This window comes from Corythoichthys intestinalis, chromosome 17 (assembly GCF_030265065.1).
Source record: "Corythoichthys intestinalis isolate RoL2023-P3 chromosome 17, ASM3026506v1, whole genome shotgun sequence".
Taxonomy (NCBI): Eukaryota; Metazoa; Chordata; class Actinopteri; order Syngnathiformes; family Syngnathidae; genus Corythoichthys; species Corythoichthys intestinalis.
Genome location: NC_080411.1, coordinates 1,360,878 through 1,385,248, shown reverse-complemented (window position 1 = coordinate 1,385,248; position 24,371 = coordinate 1,360,878). Strand labels below are relative to the sequence as shown.

Sequence of the window (24,371 nt, the reverse complement as noted above, 5' to 3'; positions counted from 1 at the left end):
AGAATGCGCATGCGCATTGTATATTTCCAGTAAATAATTTGTACGTCTGGTTTTGGTCAAACCTGACAGTTTATATTTTTTTGTAAATTAAAAAGGTGTAGAAGAAACTTTTTTGACACAACATTTACGCAAACCCAATCTTTTTCATGGATACTATGTTGCCATGGTAACTCAGCACACTTCAACATGAACGACCGCTGCGCTTTCAATCAGTTTCACATTTGAAGACATTACGTAATTCCAAAGATATAGACATATGACAACAGCCTCTAATATATCGATTTTTTCTGTTTAACAACGTCTATTTTATTTTGTAGTATTAAGAGGAGCTGAACATACCTTTTGCCATACCTTTTGAATCTTTGCTGTTTGAAGTTCAGAAAAAAAAATGGAGCTTACTGGAAGCAGTTATCAGGGCCCAACTCTAAATGCCAGGTAAGAATTAACTACTTAAAGAATGACATTAAGAATGAATGACATTAACACTAATATACCGGTAAAGAGGTTAGGTAGGTTAGGTTAGGTTAGGTTAGGTTAGGTTAGGTTAGGTTAGGTTAGGTTAGGTTAGGTTAGGTTAGGTTAGGTTAGGTTAGGTTAGGTTAGGTGGGTGTGTTATAGATTTGTTATAGATGGATCGGTAGGTAGGTGGGTGGATGTGTTATAGATTTGTTATAGGTAGGTAGGTAGGTAGGTAGGTAGGTAGGTAGGTAGGTAGGTAGGTAGGAGGGTGGGTGGGTGGGTAGGTGGTGGTGTGTAATAGATGGATCGGTAGGTAGGTGGGTGGATGTGTTCTAGATTTGTTGTAGGTAGGTAGGTAGGTAGGTTGTTAGGTGGGTGTGTTATAGATGGATCGGTAGGTAGGTGGGTGGGTGGGTGGGTAGGTAGGTAGGTAGGTCGGTGGTTAGGCGGGGGGTTAGGCGGGTGGTTAGGTAGGTAGGTAGGTAGGTAGGTAGGTAGGTAGGTAGGTAGGTAGGTAGGAGGGTGGGTGGGTGGGCAGGTGGGTGGGTGTGTAATAGATGGATCGGTAGGTAGGTGGGTGGATGTGTTCTAGATTTGTTGTAGGTAGGTAGGTAGGTAGGTTGTTAGGTGGGTGTGTTATAGATGGATCGGTAGGTAGGTGGGTGGGTGGGTAGGTAGGTAGGTAGGTGGTTAGGCGGGGGGTTAGGCGGGGGGTTAGGCGGGTGGTTAGGTAGGTAGGTAGGTAGGTAGGTAGGTAGGTAGGTAGGTAGGTAGGTAGGTAGGTAGGAGGGTGGGTGGGTGGGTGGGTAGGTGGGTGGGTGTGTAATAGATGGATCGGTAGGTAGGTGGGTGGATGTGTTCTAGATTTGTTGTAGGTAGGTAGGTAGGTAGGTTGTTAGGTGGGTGTGTTATAGATGGATCGGTAGGTAGGTGGGTGTGTGGGTAGGTGGGTGTGTGGGTAGGTAGGTAGGTAGGTAGGTAGGTGGTTAGGCAGGGGGTTAGGCGGGGGGTTAGGCGGGTGGTTAGGTAGGTAGGTAGGTAGGTAGATGGGTGGGTGGGTAGGTAGGTAGGTAGGTAGGTAGGTAGGTAGGTAGGTAGGTAGGTAGGTAGGTAGGTAGGTAGGTAGGTAGGTGGGTGGGTGGGTGGGGGTGGGTTGTTGGGTTGTTGACCATCACTGGGTGGGTTAGTAGGTAGACAGGTAGGTGGGTGGGTGCTTTGTAGCCTTTAATAAATACAGCCCGTCAGCAATAGATTTCAGTATGCAAATTTTTACATTTTTATGAAGGCTATAACAATGTAGACATTGTGTTCTACTGTATTTTCAGGATGGAAGGAGAAGGGGAATATACATTCCCGTCAGAAACTAAGTACATAGGGGAGATGAAAGACGGGATGTTCCATGGGTCAGGTGTGCTCCACTTTCCAAATGGAAGTAAATACGAGGCCACCTGGGAGAATGGCATTGCAACCCAAGTGTGTGTTTTTTGTGTTTGTATGCACGCCTCTATGTGTTTCACGTTGGTTATACTTATTATTACATCTGCTCCATGTTACAGCAATCACTCGTCGTTCTTGTGGCGGTTATTAGGTTTCTCTGTTTCGTATTTTACAAAGGTGTGTTCTGTCCTGCTATTTGCTGCAGCAATCATTGCAATTATTATCAATTCAGACAAGGGTCAATTCAAATGATAGTCACGATGAACCGTGACTAAATCTAGCCAAGACTTCCCAGCACCTGCATTGATGCTAGGCTAAACCCAAAAGGCAACACCGTAAGCCAGGGATATGCAATGCAATGGTGCTTTATTCAAACCAAGAGCATTTGTATGAAAGAATGATCTTACTTTAAAAATACATGCTGTGGGCGAGTGTTTTTCGTGCGTAAGACCAGAGTGTATTTTAATTCAGTTTAATGAGATTTTTGTTTCTTTTTTCTTAAACATTTTCAAGTTGTATTTGCAACCACCATTTTATATGATAACATCCTTTAAAAGCCAGTGTTATTTCAAAATGTTGTATTTCAGTGAGCAGCAAGGATTAATGATTTAAGTTGAATTTGGCTTTTTATTTATTTATTTTTGGTTTGTTTTAGTGCTGCAGTTATCGATTATTTAAATAATCTTTAAATCTGTTGATTCGTTAGTTTGAATAATCGAGTCATCAGATTACAAACATGATGCCTTGCAGAATAAATGTTTATGCTTGCAATAATATTTATTTTGGCTTGCTAAGATTGCAATTTCAAAAGAGCATTAAATGCATTTAAAACTAAAGATATCCGATCTTAGCCTCAAACAGTATAAAAAATAAATAAATGAGGATGTAATTACAACATAAGAACAATTGGCTAACTTGCATAGCAAAATTCCGCTTGCTTGAATGCTATAAATTGCTAACTTTTTTTTTTTTTTTTTTTTTTTACTGGCTAAGATTGCAATTTCAAAAGAGCATTAAGTGCATTTAAAAATAAATTTAGAATACCTGAGCTAAGCGTCAAACAGGATAAAAATTTTTAAATAAATTAGGATATAAGTACAACAGAAGAACAATTGGCTAACTTGCATAGCAAAAGTCCGCTAGCTTAAATGCTATAAAATGCTATATATTTTTTTTTAAACTGGCTAAGATTGCAATTTCAAAAGAGCATTAAATGCATTTAAAACCTAAATTTAAAATACCTGTGCTTAGCCTCAAACAGTATAAAAAATAAATAAATGAGGATATAAGTACAACATAAGAACAATTGGCTAACTTGCATAGCAAAAGTCCGCTAGCTTAAATGCTATAAAATGCAAACTTTTTTTTTTTTTTTTTTTTTTTTTTTTTTTTACTGGCTAAGATTGCAATTTCAAAAGAGCATTAAATGCATTTAAAACTAAAATACCTGAGCTAATCCTCAAACAGTATAAAAAAAAAAAAAATTTAAATTAGGATATAAGTACAACAAAAGAACAATTGGCTAACTTGCATAGCAAAAGTCCGCTAGCATAAATGCTATAAAATGCTAACTTTTTTTTCTTTTTTTTTTTTTTTTTTTACAAAACTCTTAACTAAACATTTAAACACATATTCCAACAAAAACAGCTAAATATCCTTCTAAACTAAAAAACAATGGCATAAACAAGCATATTAGCAAACAAAAATTAACCTTATGTTGGTTTTAACAGGGAGCAGCTGGATTCAGCCATCTTAGACGAGTTATGGCATGTCCACTGTTGCCACTAGAGGGCAGTGTATCCACCCAAATCGATAAATTAATATACAAATACTCGAAGCGGCAAAATTTGATTCGAAGCCTTTTTCTAATCGAATCAAATCGATTGATCGTTGCAGCACAATTTTGTTTTATCATACAGTGGTCAACCTCTTCTATGAGAATTTGAAATATTTCATGTTACTTGAAGGGGAACTAAACCTCTACTGCTCCTAATATAGACTCATCTTTCCATTTGACAATGCTTGATCTGGTAAACTCATCCAGCTTGCCTATGTCTGGCATCTAAGCTTTTTAACCGTCTAACAAAAGAAAACCACATTAATTATGATAATCACTGTAATCTCACTGGACATATTTGTTAGGTGCAGTTGAATGCCATCATTTTAAACACTCCCATTCGCTCTGTTTTCCATAAAGAAAGATTTAATGTAATTTTTGTGATTGTGATTGCAGTGTTTACTTCACAACCTAACTGTTTCTAATTTAGAATATTCCGATTTTTTCCCAAATATGAGCTGCTGTGCATTTCCACGTACTGTAAATACAAACACGACCATATGGATATCTATTGTTGACCTGAAGGCATATTCCATTGTCTCCAATTAGAGTCCATCCACGCAAATTGGGACATCTTTCTGGGCTTCGAACCAAAAACAACCACGGAAAAACAGACATTCTTTTGGACTGCTTACTGCACTTAAGAGTGGCATTTAAAAAGCATTTGTTTTGGAGGCATGCATGATAAGCCCCAGGGTCTCATTTATGACAATTTTGGTTGGAACTAACAAATAGGCCCAGTGAGAACAGTAAACAGTGTGTTTCATGGTGGTTCATTTGGTCCTATGACAGTCTAATGTTGCCGCTGTCTCCTATTAATATTTTTTGTTGTAAATATCCCATAATACAGTGAGGACAGCTGCGGCTTATTGCCCAGTGTGGGTTATCTATGAACAAATGTCGTTTTCGTGTGAAATTTGGTGGGTGGCGGCTTATAGTCAGGTGCGCCTTATAGTATGAACATTTCGGTACTCAACACTATAAAACGTCATTATTTGAACAATTGTTTTTTGTTTCAATTTTGGATTATTTTAAAAAAGGGATCATTCACCTTTGATGATGGCCTGCCGTACCAGGAGAAAAACTGGGATTACTGTGACGGTCACGACAGACGTTTCTATACCGAGAGATGCAACGGCCTACGCCCAGCAGGTTAGCATTGTTGTTATCTAATCAGCCACTAAGACTTCAAATTAAATAATTCCATGTTGTTTTTTATGCATTCTTTCATGCAGGTGAATCTCAGCTTACTGACCTGCATCCTCCACGTGTCATTCCTGAAGGCTGTTATGACTGCGGAGATGGTTTCTATGATCCTACTACTAGAACCATCACCTCTTATGATGATGTTTTCTTAAGAACTGCAGGTAAGACGAAAATGACATATACTCTACTTTGATTCCACGCTATTTTGCGGTTCAACTTTCCAGCCCTCAGTGCATTGTGAATTTTTTAACAATATGATATAAAAGAGTTAACGGGACACTCCCATTAGTTAGAAATAGGGGTGTCAATTAACACACAGTGTGTCTACGACGTGTTGGCGCATCGAACGCACCAATATGAAAGTTGCGCTGACACATTATCCAATGCTGGCGTATTTTACTTCATACGTATGTCCCAAATAAAAATATTCAAATCGGTTGAAGATGTATGGGTGGATTTATGATGGAAGCCACGTCTTTGGTAATGCTCATTTTCAAATACCACATCACACACCAAATAAAAATGCCAAACACCAAAATCCATTTTGCTACATACCAAAAAAAAAACAAAATGCCACATACCAAAATCAATTTTGCCACATACCAACAAAAATATGCCACATACCAAAATCTATTTTGCCACATACCGAAAAAAAAAAATGCCACGTACCAAAATCCATTTTGCCACATACCCCAAAAATGCCACATACAAAAATGCCACATACCAAAATCCATTTTGCCACATACCAAAAAAATGCCACATATCATAAAATGCCACATAACAAAATCCATTTCGCCACATACCAAAAAAATGCCACATGCCTGCAAAAAAATGCCACATACCAAAATCCATTTTGCCACATACCAAATAAAAATGCCAAATAACAAAATCCATTTTGCCAAATACCCAAAAAATACCACATACCAAAATCAATTTTGCCACATACCAACAAAAATATGCCACAGAGCAAAATCTATTTTGCCACATACCGAAAAAAAAAATGCCCGTACCAAAATCCATTTTGCCACATACCCCAAAAATGCCACATACAAAAATGCCACATACTAAAATCCATTTTGCCACATACCAAAAAAAATGCCACATATCATAAAATGCCACATAACAAAATCCATTTCGCCACATACCCAAAAAATGCCACATGCCTGCAAAAAAATGCCACATACCAAAATCCATTTTGCCACATACCAAACAAAAATGCCACATATTAAAATCCATTTTGCCAAATACCCCAAAAATGCCACATATAAAAATCAATTTTGCCACATACCACAAAAAATGCCACATGCCTGCAAAAAATGCCACATACCAAAATCCATTTTGCCACATACCAAATAAAAATGCCAAATACCAAAATCCATTTTGCCAAATACCCCAAAAATACCACATACCAAAATCAATTTTGCCACATACCAACAAAAATATGCCACATACCAAAATCTATTTTGCCACATACCGAAAAAAAATGGCACGTACCAAAATCCATTTTGCCACATACAAAAATGCCACATACTAAAATCCATTTTGCCACATACCAAAAAAATGCCACATATCATAAAATGCCACATAACAAAATCCATTTCGCCAAATACCAAAAAAAATGCCACATGCCTGCAAAAAAATGCCACATACCAAAATCCATTTTGCCACATACCAAATAAAAATGCCACATGCCTGCAAAAAATGCCACATACCAAAATCCATTTTGCCACATACCAAATAAAAATGCCAAATACCAAAATCCATTTTGCCAAATACCCAAAAAATACCACATACCAAAATCAATTTTGCCACATACCAACAAAAATATGCCACAGAGCAAAATCTATTTTGCCACATACCGAAAAAAAAAATGCCCGTACCAAAATCCATTTTGCCACATACCCCAAAAATGCCACATACAAAAATGCCACATATTAAAATCCATTTTGCCAAATACCCCAAAAATGCCACATATAAAAATCAATTTTGCCACATACCACAAAAAATGCCACATGCCTGCAAAAAATGCCACATACCAAAATCCATTTTGCCACATACCAAATAAAAATGCCAAATACCAAAATCCATTTTGCCAAATACCCCAAAAATACCACATACCAAAATCAATTTTGCCACATACCAACAAAAATATGCCACATACCAAAATCTATTTTGCCACATACCGAAAAAAAATGGCACGTACCAAAATCCATTTTGCCACATACCCCAAAAATGCCACATACAAAAATGCCACATACTAAAATCCATTTTGCCACATACCAAAAAAATGCCACATATCATAAAATGCCACATAACAAAATCCATTTCGCCAAATACCAAAAAAAATGCCACATGCCTGCAAAAAAATGCCACATACCAAAATCCATTTTGCCACATACCAAAAAAAATGCCACATGCCTGCAAAAAATGCCACATACCAAAATCCATTTTGCCACATACCAAATAAAAATGCCACATACCAAAATCCATTTTGCCAAATACCCTAAAAATGCCTCATCCAAAAATCAATTTTGCCACATACCAACAAAAATATGCCACATACCAAAATCTATTTTGCCACATACCAAAAAAAAAAAAAGGGACGTACCAAAATCCATTTTGCCACATACCCCAAAAATGCCACATGTCATAAAATGCCACATAACAAAATCCATTTTGCCACATACCAAAAAAAATGCCACATGCCTGCAAAAAATGCCACATACCAAAATCCATTTTGCCACATACCAAATAAAAATGCCACATACCAAAATCCATTTTGCCAAATACCCCAAAAATGCCACATACAAAAATCAATTTTGCCACATACCACAAAAAATGCCACATGCCTGCACAAAATGCCTGCAAAAAAATGCCACATACAAAAATCAATTTTGCCACATACCACAAAAAATGCCACATGCCTGCACAAAATGCCTGCAAAAAAATGCCACATACCAAAATCCATTTTGCTACATACCAAATAAAAATGCCAAATACCAAAATTCATTTTGCCAAATACCCCAAAAAATGCCACATTCAAAAATCAATTTTGCCACGTACCAAAAAAAATGCCACCCACCAAAATCCATTTTGCCACATACCTACAAAAAATGCCACAGACCAAAAAAAATGCCACATACTAAAATCCATTTTGCCAAATAACCAAAAAAAAAAAAAAAAAAAAAAAAGCCACATACCAACAAAAAATGTCACATACCAAAATCCATTTTGCCACATACCAAAAAAAAAAAAAGCCACATACTGAATAAAAATGCCACAAAACAAAATCCATTTTGCCACGTACCAACAAAAAATGACACATACGAAAATCCATTTTGCCGCTTACCAAATACCACTTTTTGTTCTCGCTGTCTCTCCCTTTTTGTCTTCTTTATTTATTTATTTATTTTTTTTAAGAAAAATGCCCCCGTATCCTGTATGGATTTATTGTCCAACCTAAGGAAGTGTATGGGGCATTTGTCAGAGCATGTGTAAACTTAGGATTTATTGCCTCATGGCTTCCCCTCCAGGATGTAATGATGATGATGGGACAGTGGGAAGAAAACCCCCTAATCTGGTGCGGGGAACATCTCAACTCAGTATGGAGAAAGAGAGGACGAGGTGCACGTTGCTCTAATAACTGGTGACTGTAGGGCAAGGTGCTCTTACATTTACCTGAAATGACTGGAAGAATTTGATGTTGGCTGCTCTTCACACCATTTGCAGACTCCTCAGCCTCCTTAGTTACCGTTGCTAACATGGGAAAACATTCCTGCATGGCACAGCGCCAAGATGCAAAACAATAGAATCTGCAGCCAATATTCCCCAAGAGCTCATGGGTTATTTTGAGAGTTGACTGTCACAGGAGACCACACATACTGTACCATAGCTATAGAAAGTCAAAAGTGAGTCACAAGTAACCTTCAAGTTCCAAGCGAGTCCCAAGTCACTGTGGCAAAAATCAGTCAAGTACTGATTAGTGTTGTTTTTGTCAACAATGACGATAACGAAAATATTTCATCGACGAACAATTTTTTCATGACGCTGCCGAGCTAAAAACGTGGCTCAGAAGACTAAAACATAATGAGAAGAAGGCCAGTTTTTGTCTGACGACACAACGACGAAACGAAAGTGTAACATCGTTTCTGTCATATTTTTACAACGCGTTACATTTTAATATTATACGTGGAATACGTCAGCTTGCATTGTAGCAGCGTTTGGGTCGTGTCACTCCAGTGAGATGTACCGCGCCTCCGACTGAACCAAGTGAAATGATGCTTCCTTAGATCAGCTACAGGTTAGCTAAATCGTGAAGTTTGTGCATTTTAACCATTTGTCTATTTTGTACGTTTCGCAGTTATAGATAAAGTCCAATGATATGTAGTTGTTGTTTCTGGGCTTAAGTCAGAACTGAATTGATCCCACTTGTTACTGTGCTATATTTGGACATTTTAAAAAATGAGCAAAAGAAATGTTTAACTACTTACTTTCATAAGCTAGAAGTAGGTACAGTTGTTTCCTAACTAAATTTTATGTTTATTTCTTGCAATCGTGGTTGGAAACTCCTCTGAGCACCCACTCTCTTCGATTTTCTTGACGCGTGTGTGACTCAAGTGCAAATTAGGGGTTTGGACCCAGTTCATTCTGCAAACATGTCAAAATGTCTTAACAGAACCCTCACACCCCAGAACTACTCTGCAAATATACTTTAAGAATATGCCAGCAGGTTCATCCTACAAGAGCACATTGCACTTATTAACTGATGAGGGCTGGTAACAAGCAGGAGGTGTTTACATTAGTTGTAAGCACCAGAAACTTGACTTTATGAGGATGTAGTAAAGAAAAAAAAAATGTAATATGCGGGGGTGAAAGGTGTTTTCAAGTGTCCACTTGACAGTGCAGATCTTTGGTCTCCTGCACTCCTTTGTCTTTCACCCAGGGTGGTTTGCTTGCAGTTCTTCATAAACATACTTTGAATGATTTGACCTACCAGCAGAGGCACATACAGTGGGGCAAATAAGTATTTAGTCAACCACTAATTGTGCAAGTTCTCCCACTTGAAAATATTAGAGGCCTGTAATTGTCAACATGGGTAAACCTCAACCATGTTGTTGGGCAACAGGGACTTTCAACTCCCTCCTCACCCCGTAGCGTCATAATGTTAACAAGAACAGTGAGCAAAAATCCCAGAACCACACAGGGGGACCTAGTGAATGACCTACAGAGAGCTGAGACCACAGTAACAAAGGCTACTATCAGTAACACAATGCGCTGCCAGGGACTCAAATCCTGCACTGCCAGACGTGTCCCCCTGCTGAAGAAAGTACACGTCCAGGCCCGTCTGCGGTTCACTAGAGAGCATTTGGATGATCCAGAAGAGGACTGGGAGAATGTGTTATGGTCAGATGAAACCAAAATAGAACTTTTTGGTAGAAACACAGGTTCTGGTGTTTGGAGGAAAAAGAATACTGAATTGCACCATACCCACTGTGAAGTATGGGGGTGGAAACGTCATGCTTCGGGGCTGTTTTTCTGCAAAGGGACCAAGACGACTGATCTGTGTAAAGGAAAGAATGAATGAATATCAAGAGATTTTGAGTGAAAATCTCCTTCCGTCAGCAAGGGCATTGAAGATGAAACATGGCTGGGTCTTTCAGCATGACAATGATCCCAAACACACAGCCAGGGCAACTAAGGAGTGGCTTCATAAGAAGCATTTCAAGGTCATGGAGTGGCCTAGCCAGTCTCCAGATCTCAACCCCATAGAAAATCTGTGGAGGGAGTTGAAAGTCCGTGTTGCCCAACAAAAGCCCCAAAACATCACTGCTCTAGAGGAAATCTGCATGGAGGAATGGGCCAAAATACCAGCAACAGTGTGTGAAAAGCTTGTGAAGAGTTACAGAAAACGTTTGGCCTCCGTTATTGCCAACAAAGGGTACATAACAAAGTATTGAGATGAACTTTTGGTATTGACCAAATACTTATTTTCCACCATGATTTGCAAATAAATTCTTTAAAAATCAAACAATGTGATTGTCTGGGGTTTTTTTCCCCATTCTGTCCCAAATGGTTGAGGATTATCCATGTTGACAATTACAGGCCTCTCTAATATTCTAAAGTGGGAGAACTTGCACAATAAGTGGTTGACTAAATACTTATTTGCCCCACTGTATGTCGAATGTGCTGTTAGTTAGGTCACTGTGGTGGCCCCCATAGTACAACAAAGAGCTTTTTGCGTTGAAAATTCTTGTGATAAAATGCTTAAATCCCTGCATTTTTTTTAAATAGATATGGATGTAAAAGAGTCTTGATTCTTGGTTAAAAGCAAAAACCGGGCAGTTAGCATTCATTTTACGTAAATATTGCGAAATATAATGCCAATGCTTTAGCAGCCAATTTCTCTCATTGATTTATTTCACAGCGTTTCAAAATGCATGCATTGTACGAAAAATATAATAATGACCTTGAATCCTCGAACAAATCACTCCTGAGACAATCCTTCCTGTTGGTATTGTACTTTTTCAACATAAATCCGGCGTTGGATCGCAGCATGTGTCGCTGTGACCGACTCCGAATAACTGAAGCGGATTGTGGGATGGCCCCCTACTTGAAGGCGTGGGGCACTGAAGATTGAATCTGACCCTTCAATCATTATGAAGTCTATGTGCCGGGATTTAAACAGTGTTCAGGTGTGTGTGAAAGGGGGCTCTACTGTAGCAAAATTAAGAAAACCCTCTACTGTGTACAGTTTTTTGGATATGGTCATTATAAACTATGAAGTAAACTTTAACTTTATTGTCTCCCGGTTTCTAAGCAATTAAACTAATTGTGAACTGTGCAGCTGTGGCTAATTCATAAACAAACGTTTCCACACTCATTTTGGCAACAAGTAGCAACATTACAGGCAACTGAAGGGCTACCATATTGTTTGGCGCACTTTCCTGTTTCTGGAATAAGCAAGCACTTCCCTTTGAAAGGCTTCCACTGTGAAAAACATACCAGTGCCAACAAAAACACCTCTGGTGACTTAAGCACAGGCCCTCCCTTTGTCCGAGTCTTGTTGAGGTGCTCCACAGATAGATAACATCAACCTGGGCCTTCAGTGGTGGCTGCGCAGACTGTACATGTGAACATAAAACATTATTGGGACTAATCCAAAGAGTGGTCATGCATGGATGATTATTTTTAAGATGTGTATCAAACCAGACGCTGTTTTGCTTTGTGATATGATCATAGAAGTGAATTGGGCACAGATGCCATAAACATGTGCCCTATCATTCCATGTGTTGACGTTCAGTTGAACTGCAAAAGCAGAAATGGCTGTTCTATTTTGACCATGTCGAATTAAAATCATCGTTCTAGTCAAAGCTTATCATTTGTATTCAACTTATTCAGATAGAATAGATTAGAAAATCAATGAGCTAATATGGAGGGGCGGGGGGATTCAAATAGTTATTTGATGTCAGTTTATCTCAAAATCAGATAACATCAAGAATACAGTTTCTCTCAGTTCAGTCCCATTTTTTCACATAGCTGTAAAATTACACTGAAATGGTAAATGCTTTGTGATGAAAAAAAACTATAATTATACTAAAACTACAGTACCTTTAACTAACCATTAACTTTGACTAAAAGACCAAATGTGAAGTAAGGTTGGCCAACCATGTTTTTGAATAATATCAATGGCTAAACAATTCTAAACATATTTTCGTTATTTTTTTTTAAAGGGTACGACAACACCTGGGGAAATGCTAATATTCCATCATTTATCCATCAACGCATGCCTTTTGAATTCATATCATGACACTTCGAGTAATTACACACATCGCAACACCAAGAAAATGATAGAAATTAGGTCGATTGTCAAGCTAAAAGGACCCGCCCCCGAGATGCCGGAAATCTAGCATATTGTGTGCGTGACGTCACTATAGGGAAACAACCGGCTCAGTGCTTAGTACTGAATGGCGGCGATGATGGCGGACAATTTTGTTTCTATTTGCAGCGACGAATCCGACGCAACGAACATTCTTCTAATGGTGACGAGGAGAGTTATGAACTTTTTTTTCAGTGTTTTGAGTTATCAATTTGAGCCCAAACGAAAGCCAATGCAGCCTAATGAAAGGTTCATTGAGGGGAGCAATCACACTGATGAAACACCGGCGGCAACAGAATCACCGAATGGTTTGTTTTGCATTTCTTTTTGTGAAGCTGATACACCGTGACCGCAAAATAATGTAATGTATAGAATAATTATCATTAATAGTGCTATCATAGGTTTTCGCTCTGCCAACAGACACAAATATGAATGGGATTTGAGGATTTGTTCTATATATTTTACGAGCGTAAATTTATACATGTGTCCAGTCCTATATCCAATGCGTGATATGTTTTTTATTATAAAAGAGTACTCACTCTGGCCATTTCCCTCCTTTGCTTTGCCTGGGGTGGTGAGGTGAGCCAGTCATCGTCCTCTTTTCACCGGGCACCGCATGTGCTTTCAGCAGCAATTTCTTAGCAAAACCTCATTTCATTTGCCCATAGTTCGTATAGCTTTCAGGTGTAAAATGCGCATCACACAAAACCGTGCCGGAGGCTGGGTCTGCAAAATTAGCCCTCTTAGCACTGACGAACTTTACTCATTGTCTGCGTAGTCCAGCTCTTTATCTCGCGTTCGGGAACTCATGGGTACTACATTGCGACAAATGGCTATTTGTAAACCACATAGCATGACAGGTTTGAACCATTTTAGCGATTTTTTGATAAAACACAAACGCAACTCTCTCGTCGATAAACAACGACGGCACCCGCCTCGACCTTTTGTTTCCTTGTTATGACGTCTCCGCCCCATTCGGCTGATTCCGGAACACTTTCGGAAATGTTAGACATTTTCGATCTATTTTCGATAATTGATCATTAATGTGATTGATTTTTTTGTTATTTTTATCAATATTTGTTATCTTGGCACATAACGGTTCTATTGATGTCTCACACCCCCTTTGCGTTTTCATACCCTTTAACGCAACACTTCCAGATTCTTTGTTTAACCCATAGCAACGCGCTTGACAACGAAAATGCTTTTCTTCGGAAATCTTCGGAAATGACGTCACACTGAGAACTGCGAGGGAAGTCCGCCATACACACAGTATTGTTGCATTGCTTCTCGTTAAGATGCCACGGCGGTGTGTGGCGGTGTATTGTTCTCAATCTAAAGAAAAGTTGTATTAGTGGCTGAAGGATAGCAGGGCACATAAATGGACATCTTTTGTTCGCACTAAGCGAAGAATTTCACGCCATCATCGAGTCGTGTTCTCTGCTACAAAGACTTCGAAGATGCCTGCTTGCTCAACCGGTCTGCTTATGATACGGGATTTGCAAAAAAGTAAGTGTGACTTTGATGACTTTGTCAAAGCAGAGCTGCCAACTGTTGTGGAACAGTGCTTAATTTTTAAATCATAAGGTGCCGGAACGCAAAGTACATATGACAGCGCAGGGATGACGGCAGGTGGACAGGTCCCGGAACATATTGTAATAACCTGAATAGGGAAATAGAAAGGAGAGGAGTAAATGATGGCTTCCTTCACTTTATTGTGGCAACAGTTAAATAACAAATAACAAAAATAACAGCGGACTGCTGCAACATGCGACCGCCAACTTTGCTCTCACGCCGCACCCTTCTCCTTACTTCCCGCTACGTCACCACTCAGCTGTCCGATGGCCCCTTCACGGGCCCGCACCCAGTTACGGACATTACATTATGCTGAAAATGGTGCTGAAAACAAAACGCAAATGCCCACTTGCCGTGCTGTGGGACTTTCCTTTTTTTCTTTCTTTTCTATGTGCTTTTCTGAGTCGTTTTGAACCATCTTCCTTCTTTTTGAAAAAAGACAGTAAATGCAACAGTCTTTTTGGCATGTTGAAATATCATTTGATCCTGGCTGCTTGCTCCCAAGATGCCGCAAATTTCAAGGTTTTTTTTGTTTTTTTTTTTAAATGTCAGGAGTGTGATTTGTTGGTCCAGCTTCTCAGTGCACCAACAAATCTCCGACTCTTTCATATGACGTTAATTTTCATAAACTACATGCAATTCTTGGGGTTTGTTGTGTAAATGAATTTATGCATATTATTATTTCATTTTATACTGTAATGTCCTAACTGCGTGTAATATTCTGATACAATGTTTTTCGTGGCACCCTGAAGTGCACGCAACATTACTCTTGTTTTGGTCACGTGACTCGGAAGTGTGATAGAGAGGCACAGGCTCCATCTATTGCTCCGCACAGCCTGCCGAGAGCCCCAAGCTGTGTTCGTACTGTTAGCTCCATGTGTTAATAACAGAACAACAAACAATTGTTTGCACTGTTGCTCCTGGGACCTGCAGCTGCTTTGAAATGGCTCCAAGTGACTTTCCTGACTTGTTCAAGTCAATGATTCGCTTTTTCAGATCCATGTATGTATATTTTGACCCAGCAGATTTGATCACTTTTTCTGTTCATCCATAATAAAGTCATAAAAGAACCAAACTTCATGAATGTTTTTTGTGACAAAGAAGTATCTGTTCCAATCACTCTATCAGAGAAAAATCAGAGTTGTAGAAATAACTGGAAACTCAAGAGAGCCATGACATTATGTTCTTCACAAGTGTATGTCAACTTTTGACCACAACTGTATCTATTCTGCTTCTTTAAACTATGGTGTGCTATTTATTTTATATTAGATGCGTTAGAGTAGTGGAGTCCTACAGTAAGTATGAGAAATGATACTATTCCCTGATTATTTATATTACGTGTGTTCGAGTAATGCAAACAGTTAGACGGTGCCTATGAGAAACGGTACCATTTTTTCATTTCCCCCTCATGAGGTCCGATAAGGTGATTCACTTTACTGTGTCAAGGGCATGGAGTGAAGTTTGCCTAAACTATAGTTCGATGAATGTGTTAGACTAATGCAAACAATTATATGGTGTGTGCGAGAACGGTAGCTATTCCCTTCAACGGTACATAAAAAAAATAGCTAATACCTTAGGGATGACAGAAAATGTTTGCGGTTTTGAAACCGCGACGTTTTCATACCAGGGTATACCTTGAAAGCGGTTATCGGTACATGCCTAATGCCAAGGCGCACTTCATTCATGAGAGAGGTGGTTTCTGAAACCCTCTTGAGTATGAGGATTCTTCAGACCAAAAGTTTTGACTTGATAATCGCACACGGAACCTTTGATCAGATCACCAGTATGGATCAACACTACGACTCCACTGTTCAGCTGTGAAAAGAGAAAAACTACAAAATGTGAATATTTACCCGCCACCTGTGTACTCAATTTAAGCCAACATAAATGGCCTCCATCCAATCTGAAGAGGCCGCGATTACCCAATACGTAAACGGGGGTCAATCTAATCATCATTAATGCAGGTTTTAGGGGTCTCCTCTTGACCCTGTGACGAGGTACACGTAGGCCACGATGATTACGCTTTACAGCCACAAAGAGGGATGTAAAATGTTTGCAGCTGCTGATAAGTTCAATTGACCGAGCATACCCCAAATCCCCCATACTGTCTCCTTCCCGATCAGGTAGAAAGAAGATTGGGGGAGTTTTGTGCTTGAAGTGGCTGTTAGCGTTGACGCCCGTCACTGCCAAATTACGCACAATCAGTCGACGACCGGGACCCGCTTCCCCCCCTCGGGCCCCCGAACCCCACGCGCGCTCCAACCTTTCTGGGTGAGGTCCGTACGCCGCTCAAGTGCGTGCAGCTGCGCGCGCTCCAGAGAAGAGCGACTTCCCCTGCAATTAGCTCCACATTTCACTCGTAACAATTGACGAACTGCAGCATTATCTGCTCCTCTGGCAGTCCTTCTTTGGCAGAACACAAAAAAAAGGGGGAAAAGAAGGGGCCGACCATTTGTGAGGGGTTATTGTTTATGGGTGTCTGAAGTGGCTGTGAGAAGTTATTTTCTCCTAATTGTGAGGCTTATCTTGATTTGACAAAATTTACCAGCCACCTGAATGGCACTTCACTGCTCAAGCTGCCTTTTACACACAAAGTGACCTGCGTTTTTAATTCTGCGGCTTAGTCGTTATTATGTTTCCTTTCACGCTGTGCGTGATTACGATTCAGTATATAGGCAGATAGACTTTTAAACGCCGGTCAAGCGGAAAACGGTTTCAGGAGGGGCCGTTTTACTTCTTTGGATATACAGTACAGCAAGGGCCTAGGTTTGGTCTCAACATGGGTAGGGACGATATAACAGAATAACCGGCATGTACGCTTTTTGCTGGGAATGAGCTTGGTGAGCGGGGGTCAGGGCTCCATCTCTCACGAATATGAACCTAATTAATTGATATGCTAAATCAGGGGTGCTCATTACTAGAGGCGTGCGAAATTTCCGATTCTTAGATTATTCGCGATTCGGCCGTGGAAGATTCGAGAACGATTCCCAAATATCCAAATTCCGATTATTGAATTATACCAGGTAAAGCGGAAGTAAAACACAGTCAGCGCGGTCTTTGGGACGCAATGAGGAACGGACCGAGAGTAAATATCATGTTCAACTCATGCCGCTAGATAAAAAAACAATCATACCTGACTGCGGCTGACAGCCGCTACAAACAACGCCCAGTTGCTACAAACATACGGCTACAGTAGATATCATATATATGTAGAACTAGATGCAAAATGACACACGACGTCGGTGTTAGAACATGTATTATTGAACAGAGATGCAAAATGACAGACTTTCCGGCGTAAGTAAACAGCCGCCATCATAAGGCAGTAGACCTCTCTAGAAGGCTCTGTTGTAGCGAATCTAATTAACTTTTTATCTAAAATACTCCTAAATCGGCAGAATCTTGTCTTGAATCTATCTTTAAATGATGAAAAAGTTTTAAAACTTTGACAAAAGTAGACAGAAGGGAAATTGTGGAATAACGGGGGCAATTTTAACAACTGTAACAGTTGATTCACAACATTAAATTAATTAAATGTAGTTTAAAGCTGCTGATACAGTATGCGGACTGGAGTTTTTTTATATACTGTTATTTTTGTATATTTGTTTACTGTTATATGTTAACTCGATACTGAAATAGTAGTTTGGTTTAGCCTGAGAAGATTTTTGAACAATTTTGGAACTAATGTACAAAACATTAAAAAAAAAAAAAAAAAAAAAAAACAAAGGAGGGGGGTGCATCAATAATCATTTTATAATTGAATCGGCGCCTCTGAATCGTAATTGTAATCGAATCGTTAGGTGCCCAAAGATTCCCAGGTCTACTCATTACGTTGATCACAATTGACCAGTCGATCACAATTTGCAACGCTAGTGTGGGTAGCTCGCAGCATCCCCCAATTTTTTAAAAGTTTTTTTTTATGTACATGCATAGACTTCATAACCTAATGACATGGCACGGGAAACGGGGCCAATTCGTTGGGGGCCTATTTTTAAAAAAACTTCAAATTCAAATATTTTCAAAAGTAAAGCTGCTATATGAGTCTCCATGAGCAGCGGCATTAAAAAATTCAAAGTCGTTCGCTTATAAAATCCCGATGACTTACTTTTTGTATAACACAACTTAAAATGGCTATAAAAGTCTCAGATTTTACACTAAATGCACAAAAATCACCAAATGCAGAGATAATCACCGATATTTTCAGGATCAATAGCAATATTTACCATATATAAGTTTTTGACCAAAATAGCAACTTTTTTTTTTTTTCAACAGCTAATAAATCACTCAATTTAACATCAGAAACTTAATAATTGAGGAAAACGTGCAGAGTCAATGATGAATAATATGTGAATAGATTATTAATAAATTTCTATAGTTTCCAGCAGAGTTCACTACGTTTCTCACACTTTAATTAACATTAACAGTAGAAAACACAAACAGAAGGACACTTCTCTCTAAACAGCTTCCTACTCGAGTTTTGCAGGTAAGCAAATTCACACAGTTTAACGTTATGCTTACTCTGATGCCTCGACCGAAGCCTCGCTGCCCAGCTGCAACATGTGACTGCTTCAGGGAGTGCTTTCGATTTTGGCCCACGGTTTGACAGCTCGCGACAGTGTTGGAGGTGGTTTGGAGAGGGAAAGGTTAAAGACTTGTACAGTAGTTGATAGGATGGAGTCAGCAAGAAAGAGGACTTTCCCCTGTGTGGAAAAACATTTTTTTTAATGAAAATGAATGAACCCCACCCCTGCCCATGCTGTGCATTAATGTTCAAGTTACACTTTTACTGTCGTCTTCCAAAATTACAACTGGGTGACAGTGTAGGTGTTCATTCACGGCTGACGTGCAGCCAAGCTTGGCATTGAAGAGACAGGACACAACAGTGTACCCTCCTTTGTTTCGTTGAAATAAGTCAATGTTTTTGCCCCTCTGGTGCACTTTTTTGGCTTTGTGCCGCTTTCCCCATTTGCATACCGAGCGTCCGACATTCTGAACTTTCCACGCATGTATATTTTTAACCCTTCATTAACCGTCGATGGGATGTTGTGCTCGTCTACGGATTTACGTCATCGATGACGTCGACTAGTCGGGACAGCTCTAGTCTGTAGGAACTGTCTGGTCAACTAATGGTGAAGTCTATGCATGCATTTTCCGTGCCGTTTTTCCTCACGAGGGTTGCGCGAGGTGCTGGAGTCCATCCCGGCTAACTACGGGCAGTAGGCAGCAGTGTTGTTACTAACGGCGTTATTTTCTTCAATAGTGAGTAATCTAATTAACTACTTTTCTCATCTTGGCAATGCCGTTACCGTTACTGAGGCGGGAAAGGCGTGCGTTGCTATGTTGGTTGACTGACGCGAGAAAAGTCTGAGAAAGACGGACTCACGGAGACGAGAGAGCAGAACAGGCGTGGGGAGGGGCAAAGGGAGGGTGACGCCGTTGCAAACGTGATGCTACCATGCTAGGTGGCTCCAATAATACCTGACTGTAGCCGATAGCCTACAAACTACGCCCACATGATGCTTCGGTAGATATCACATATAAACTAGGGCTGTGAAACGATTAAATTTTTTAATTGAGTTAATTACAGCTTAAAAATTAATTAATCGTAATCAAACCATTCAAACCATTCAAACCATCTATAAAATATGCCATATTTTTCTGTTAATTCTTGTTGGAATGGAAAGATAAGACACAAGATGGATATATACATTCAACATACGGTATACAAGTACTGTATTTGTTTATTATAACAATAAATCAACAAGATGGCATGAACATTATTAACATTCTCTTAAAGCGATCCATGGATAGAAAGACTTGTAGTTCTTAAAAGATAAATTTTAGTACAAGTTATAGAAATTTCATATTAAAACCCCTCTTAGTGTTTTCGTTTTAATAAAATTTGTAAAAATTTTCAATCAAAAAATAAACTAGTAGCCCGCCATTGTTGATGTCAATAATTACACAAAGCTCATGGGTGCTTAATGCCCATAAAACCAGTCGCACCCAAGCGCCAGCAGAGGGCGACAAAATTCCAAAGAACACAAGTAACAAGTGGAGATTGCACTGTGCTGTCATTTTAATCTGTTTGAGCGGGGCATGTGCGTTAATTGCGTCAAATATTTTAACGTGATTAATTTTTAAAAATTAATTACCGCCCGTTAACGCGATAATTTTGACAGCCCTAATATATACACAACTAGATGCAAATGACAGACACGGCCGCATTAGCAACATGTACAATAAAAAACTAGATGCGTTAGTAAACAGCCACCATCTTAAAGCAGTAGATTTCTCAGGAAGGCTCTGTTGTAGAGAACCTTCCTAGCGAACCTAAGTCACTTTTATCTAAAATGCTCCTAAATCGGCAAAATCTTAACTTAAATCTATCTTTAAAAAATGAGACAGTTTTAAAACTTAAACATGTCAAAAATAGAAGGGAACTAGTGCAATAACGGGAGCAATTTTAACAACTTTAACGGTTGATTCACAACATTAAATGACTTCCACACATAGCAAAGGTTACTATCTAGTTATCGCAATATCCGCAATACCCCTGTGTCTAGTTAAGTTTAGGGTAAATAATTGGGCTAAGGCCAATTGTCCCAAAAAAACCTTTAAACTTCACATTGAGTGACCTTTTTTTTTTTTTTTTTTTTTTTTTTTTTTTTTTTTTGGAGAAAAAAAAAACATGAAAATTATCACTAGTTACTTTGCCAAGTAACTAATTACTCTTGCATTCAGGTAACTGAGTTACTAACGCAATTACTTTTTGGGAGAAGTAATTTGTAACTGTAATGAATTACTTTTTCAAAGTAAGATTAACAACACTGGTAGGCAGTACAACCTGAATTGGTTGCTAGCCAATCGCAGGGCACCGGTTTTCATTTCTTTTTGCATTTCAAGAATTCATTATTAATGTGTGAATGATAAAAATATTTTTCCCCCCAACAGATGACTCAGAACATGAGTGGATAGTGCAAACCTGTCGAGTGGCAGAGGATCCAAATCCTGAGTCCTTCTTAGATGACGACTCCTGTTCTTCACAGGTGGAATAAGTATGAAGAAAATCTGTCAGTGATATTAAACAAATTTTCAAAGTAGAATGGTGTGGGGGCCGGGGGTCTCTGTACAATAATAAAAAGTGGTCATTACACTTGCCCAGTTGTACCTCAGCAGTTTTATCGTACAATGCTGGGCAGAAGTATTGGCAATTCTGTCAGATCTGCTCAGTTTCTCTCTGAAAATGATTGCAATTACAAATGTTTTGGTAGTAATGTCTTCATTTATGTTGCTTGCAATGGAAATAAAAAACGCAAAAGAAAATGAAAAGAAAAATGAAATCATGATCATTTTACACCAAACTCTGAAAAATGGGCCAGACAAAAGTATTGGCACCGTCAGCCTAATACTTGGTAGCACAGCCTTTAGACGAAATAACTGTGAACAACCACTTCCGGTATCCATCGATGAGGTTTTTTTTATAATGCTCTGCTGGAATTTTAGACCATTCTTCTTTGGCCAACTGCTCCAGGTCTCTGAGATTTGAAGGGTGCCATTTTCAGATCTCTACACAGCAGTGTTATGGGATTCAGTTCTGGCCACTTTAGAAGTCTCCAGTACTTTCTCTCAAACCAATTTCTTGTGCTTTTTGAAGTGTTCTGGCTCACTGTCTTGCTGGAAGACCCATGACCTCAGAGGGCTTTCTCACACCGGGCCCTATATTGTTCTGCAAAATTATTTGGTAGTCTTCAGACTTCATAATGCCAAAGCAGTCCAATGCCGGAGGAAGCGAAGCAACCCCAAAACGTCAGGGAACCTCCGCCATGTTTGACTGTGGGGACCGTGTTCTTTTCTTTGAAGGCCTTTTTTCCCCCCTGTAAACTCGATGTTGATGCCTTTTCCACTTGTGTCTCATCTGACCAGAGAACATTCTTCCAAAACATTTTTGGCTTTCTCAGGTAAGTTTTGGCGAACTGCAGCCTGGCTTTTTTATGTCTCTGGGTCAGAAGTGGGGTCTTCCTGGGTATCCAACTATAGAGTCCGTATTCATTCAGACGGCAACGGATAGTACAGGTTGACACTGCTGTACCCTCGGACTGTAGGACAGCTTGTACTTGTACGGATGTTAGTCGAGGTTCTTTAGCCACCATCTGCACAATGTTTCGTTGAAATCTCTCGTCAATTTTTCTTTTCTGTCCACATCTAGGGAAATTAGCTATAGTGCCATGGGCTTTACACATATTATTGACACTGCGCACGGTAGAAACAGGAACATTCTGGTCTTTGGAGATGGACTTGTAGCCTTGAGATTGCCCATGCCTCCTCACAATTTTGCTTCTCAAGTCTTCAGACATTTCTTTGGTCTTCTTTCTTTTCTCCGTGCTCAATGTGGTACACACAAGGACACAGTACAAAGGTTGAGTCTATTTTAATCCATTTTAACTGGCTGCATGTTTGATTCAGTGATTTCCCCCACCTGTTATGTGCCACAGGTAAGCAACAGGTGCTGTTAATGACACAAATGAGAGAAGCATCACATGATTTTTCAAAGGGTGCCAATACTTTTGTCCGGCCCATTTTTGGAGTTTAGTGTAAAATGAGAATGATTTCTTTTCCCCCATTCTCCTTCATGTTTTTCACTGCAAGCAAAATAAATGAAGATATCACTACCAAAACATTTGTAATTGAAATCATTTTCTGGGAGAAATTGAGCATTATCTGACTGAATTGCAGGGGTGCCAATACTTTTGGCCAGCACTGTACTTCAACGAAAACAAACACACGTCCTATCTGTTTCGTTCATTTTAGGTTTGTGGCTGACTTTGTGATACCACACAGAGATTGACCACAAAAGGTCATCACATTCTGTTTTATTGCATTTCTTTACACAAAACATTGATGAAGCACACTCTTATCAAATAAACATTTGTGTCTCTTTTCATTGTTTTTTTTTCCTCCCCATTTCATTTTACAAAATTCAAAGAAAAAAGTGCTTTACAGGGATTTTTCCATCTCAATAAATACAAGGACGTTGAGGTTCACGTTGGATCTGCGTCTTTACAATGATGGCCGTGGCGCTTAAGTACATGATGCAAAGTCCTTCCCCAACACACACACACACACACACACACACACACACACAGAAAAAGTCACATCTTACTAGCATGTTTCATTTTTGTCCATTTTGTACCAATACTGTTTCACTCCAAGCAAACAACGACATTATTTTATTTCTTTTGTTAAGAAAGATTAGTGAGCAGTATGCAGTCTGTTTAAGGAAACCTGAAATTTAGGAAGTACTCATCAAACCTTGTGCTTTGTGGTTGTCCTTCATTTTTAGGCATTGAAACCGTCGCCATAATCTGCAATTGTGAATGAGGCCTTCCAACACAACAGGGTTTTGTTGCCGACCGTGAGTCATTATGTACGGTGAGGGATTCTCATTTTGCTGGATTTCCAATGTCTCGCTGACCACATCCCCTTACCGTTAAGCCGCTGTGATAAATCCCCCATTCAAACCAGACTTCAGTCTTTCTTCTTGGGTCACTTCAACTCTCGGAATGATTCCAGTTGTATGATGCTGTGATGCTAACACAAAAAAACCCACCATACACTTTTAGGTGGAATCCACAGAAAAACTCAAGAGTTGTTTGTCCTCTGGATTGACACCCGCTCGACCTCACGGTTGTTCTGAGGGCGTCAGTGATTGGAGGTCAAGAGTTGGGATGCCAGGTTTGAGCGAGTCCTCCCAGGTCAAAGTAGTTGCGGAGTGCTAGCGGCTGAGGGGCAGCTGGGGAAGCGACATGGCCTGATGGGGGAGACTCTGGGAGGTCAGAACGGAGAAGGGGTGACCTGGAAAATACATGTAGACACACACGAAACAATGAAAAACCTTCATGTATTTTGCATGACAAGTGTTTTATGCAGGGCCGGCCCAACCTATATGCAGACTGTGCAGCTGCTTAGGGCCCCTGACCACTAGGG

General features: G+C 39.6%; 2 protein-coding genes across 4 annotated transcripts in view; one reads left to right on the top strand and one right to left on the bottom strand.

The window, feature by feature from the left end:
• The first annotated feature begins 24 nt into the window (after nucleotides 1-24).
• On the top strand, nucleotides 25-24,106 carry morn5 (MORN repeat containing 5). The gene is made up of 7 exons (XM_057819187.1): nucleotides 25-166; nucleotides 318-435; nucleotides 1,785-1,932; nucleotides 4,774-4,885; nucleotides 4,969-5,100; nucleotides 21,339-21,442; nucleotides 23,728-24,106. The coding sequence occupies exons 2-6, from the start codon at nucleotides 389-391 to the stop codon at nucleotides 21,440-21,442; spliced, it is 543 nt and encodes a 180-aa protein (XP_057675170.1). The 5' UTR covers nucleotides 25-166; nucleotides 318-388; the 3' UTR covers nucleotides 23,728-24,106.
• lhx6a (LIM homeobox 6a) overlaps nucleotides 23,297-24,371 on the bottom strand; it is a 34,835-nt gene continuing 33,760 nt past the window's right edge. For all 3 annotated transcript variants that reach the window (XM_057819184.1, XM_057819185.1, XM_057819186.1), the window contains one exon: nucleotides 23,297-24,239. In XM_057819184.1, the coding sequence (XP_057675167.1) occupies nucleotides 24,160-24,239 (80 nt within the window). In that variant the 3' untranslated portion in view covers nucleotides 23,297-24,159. The remainder of the gene's footprint in view (nucleotides 24,240-24,371) is intronic.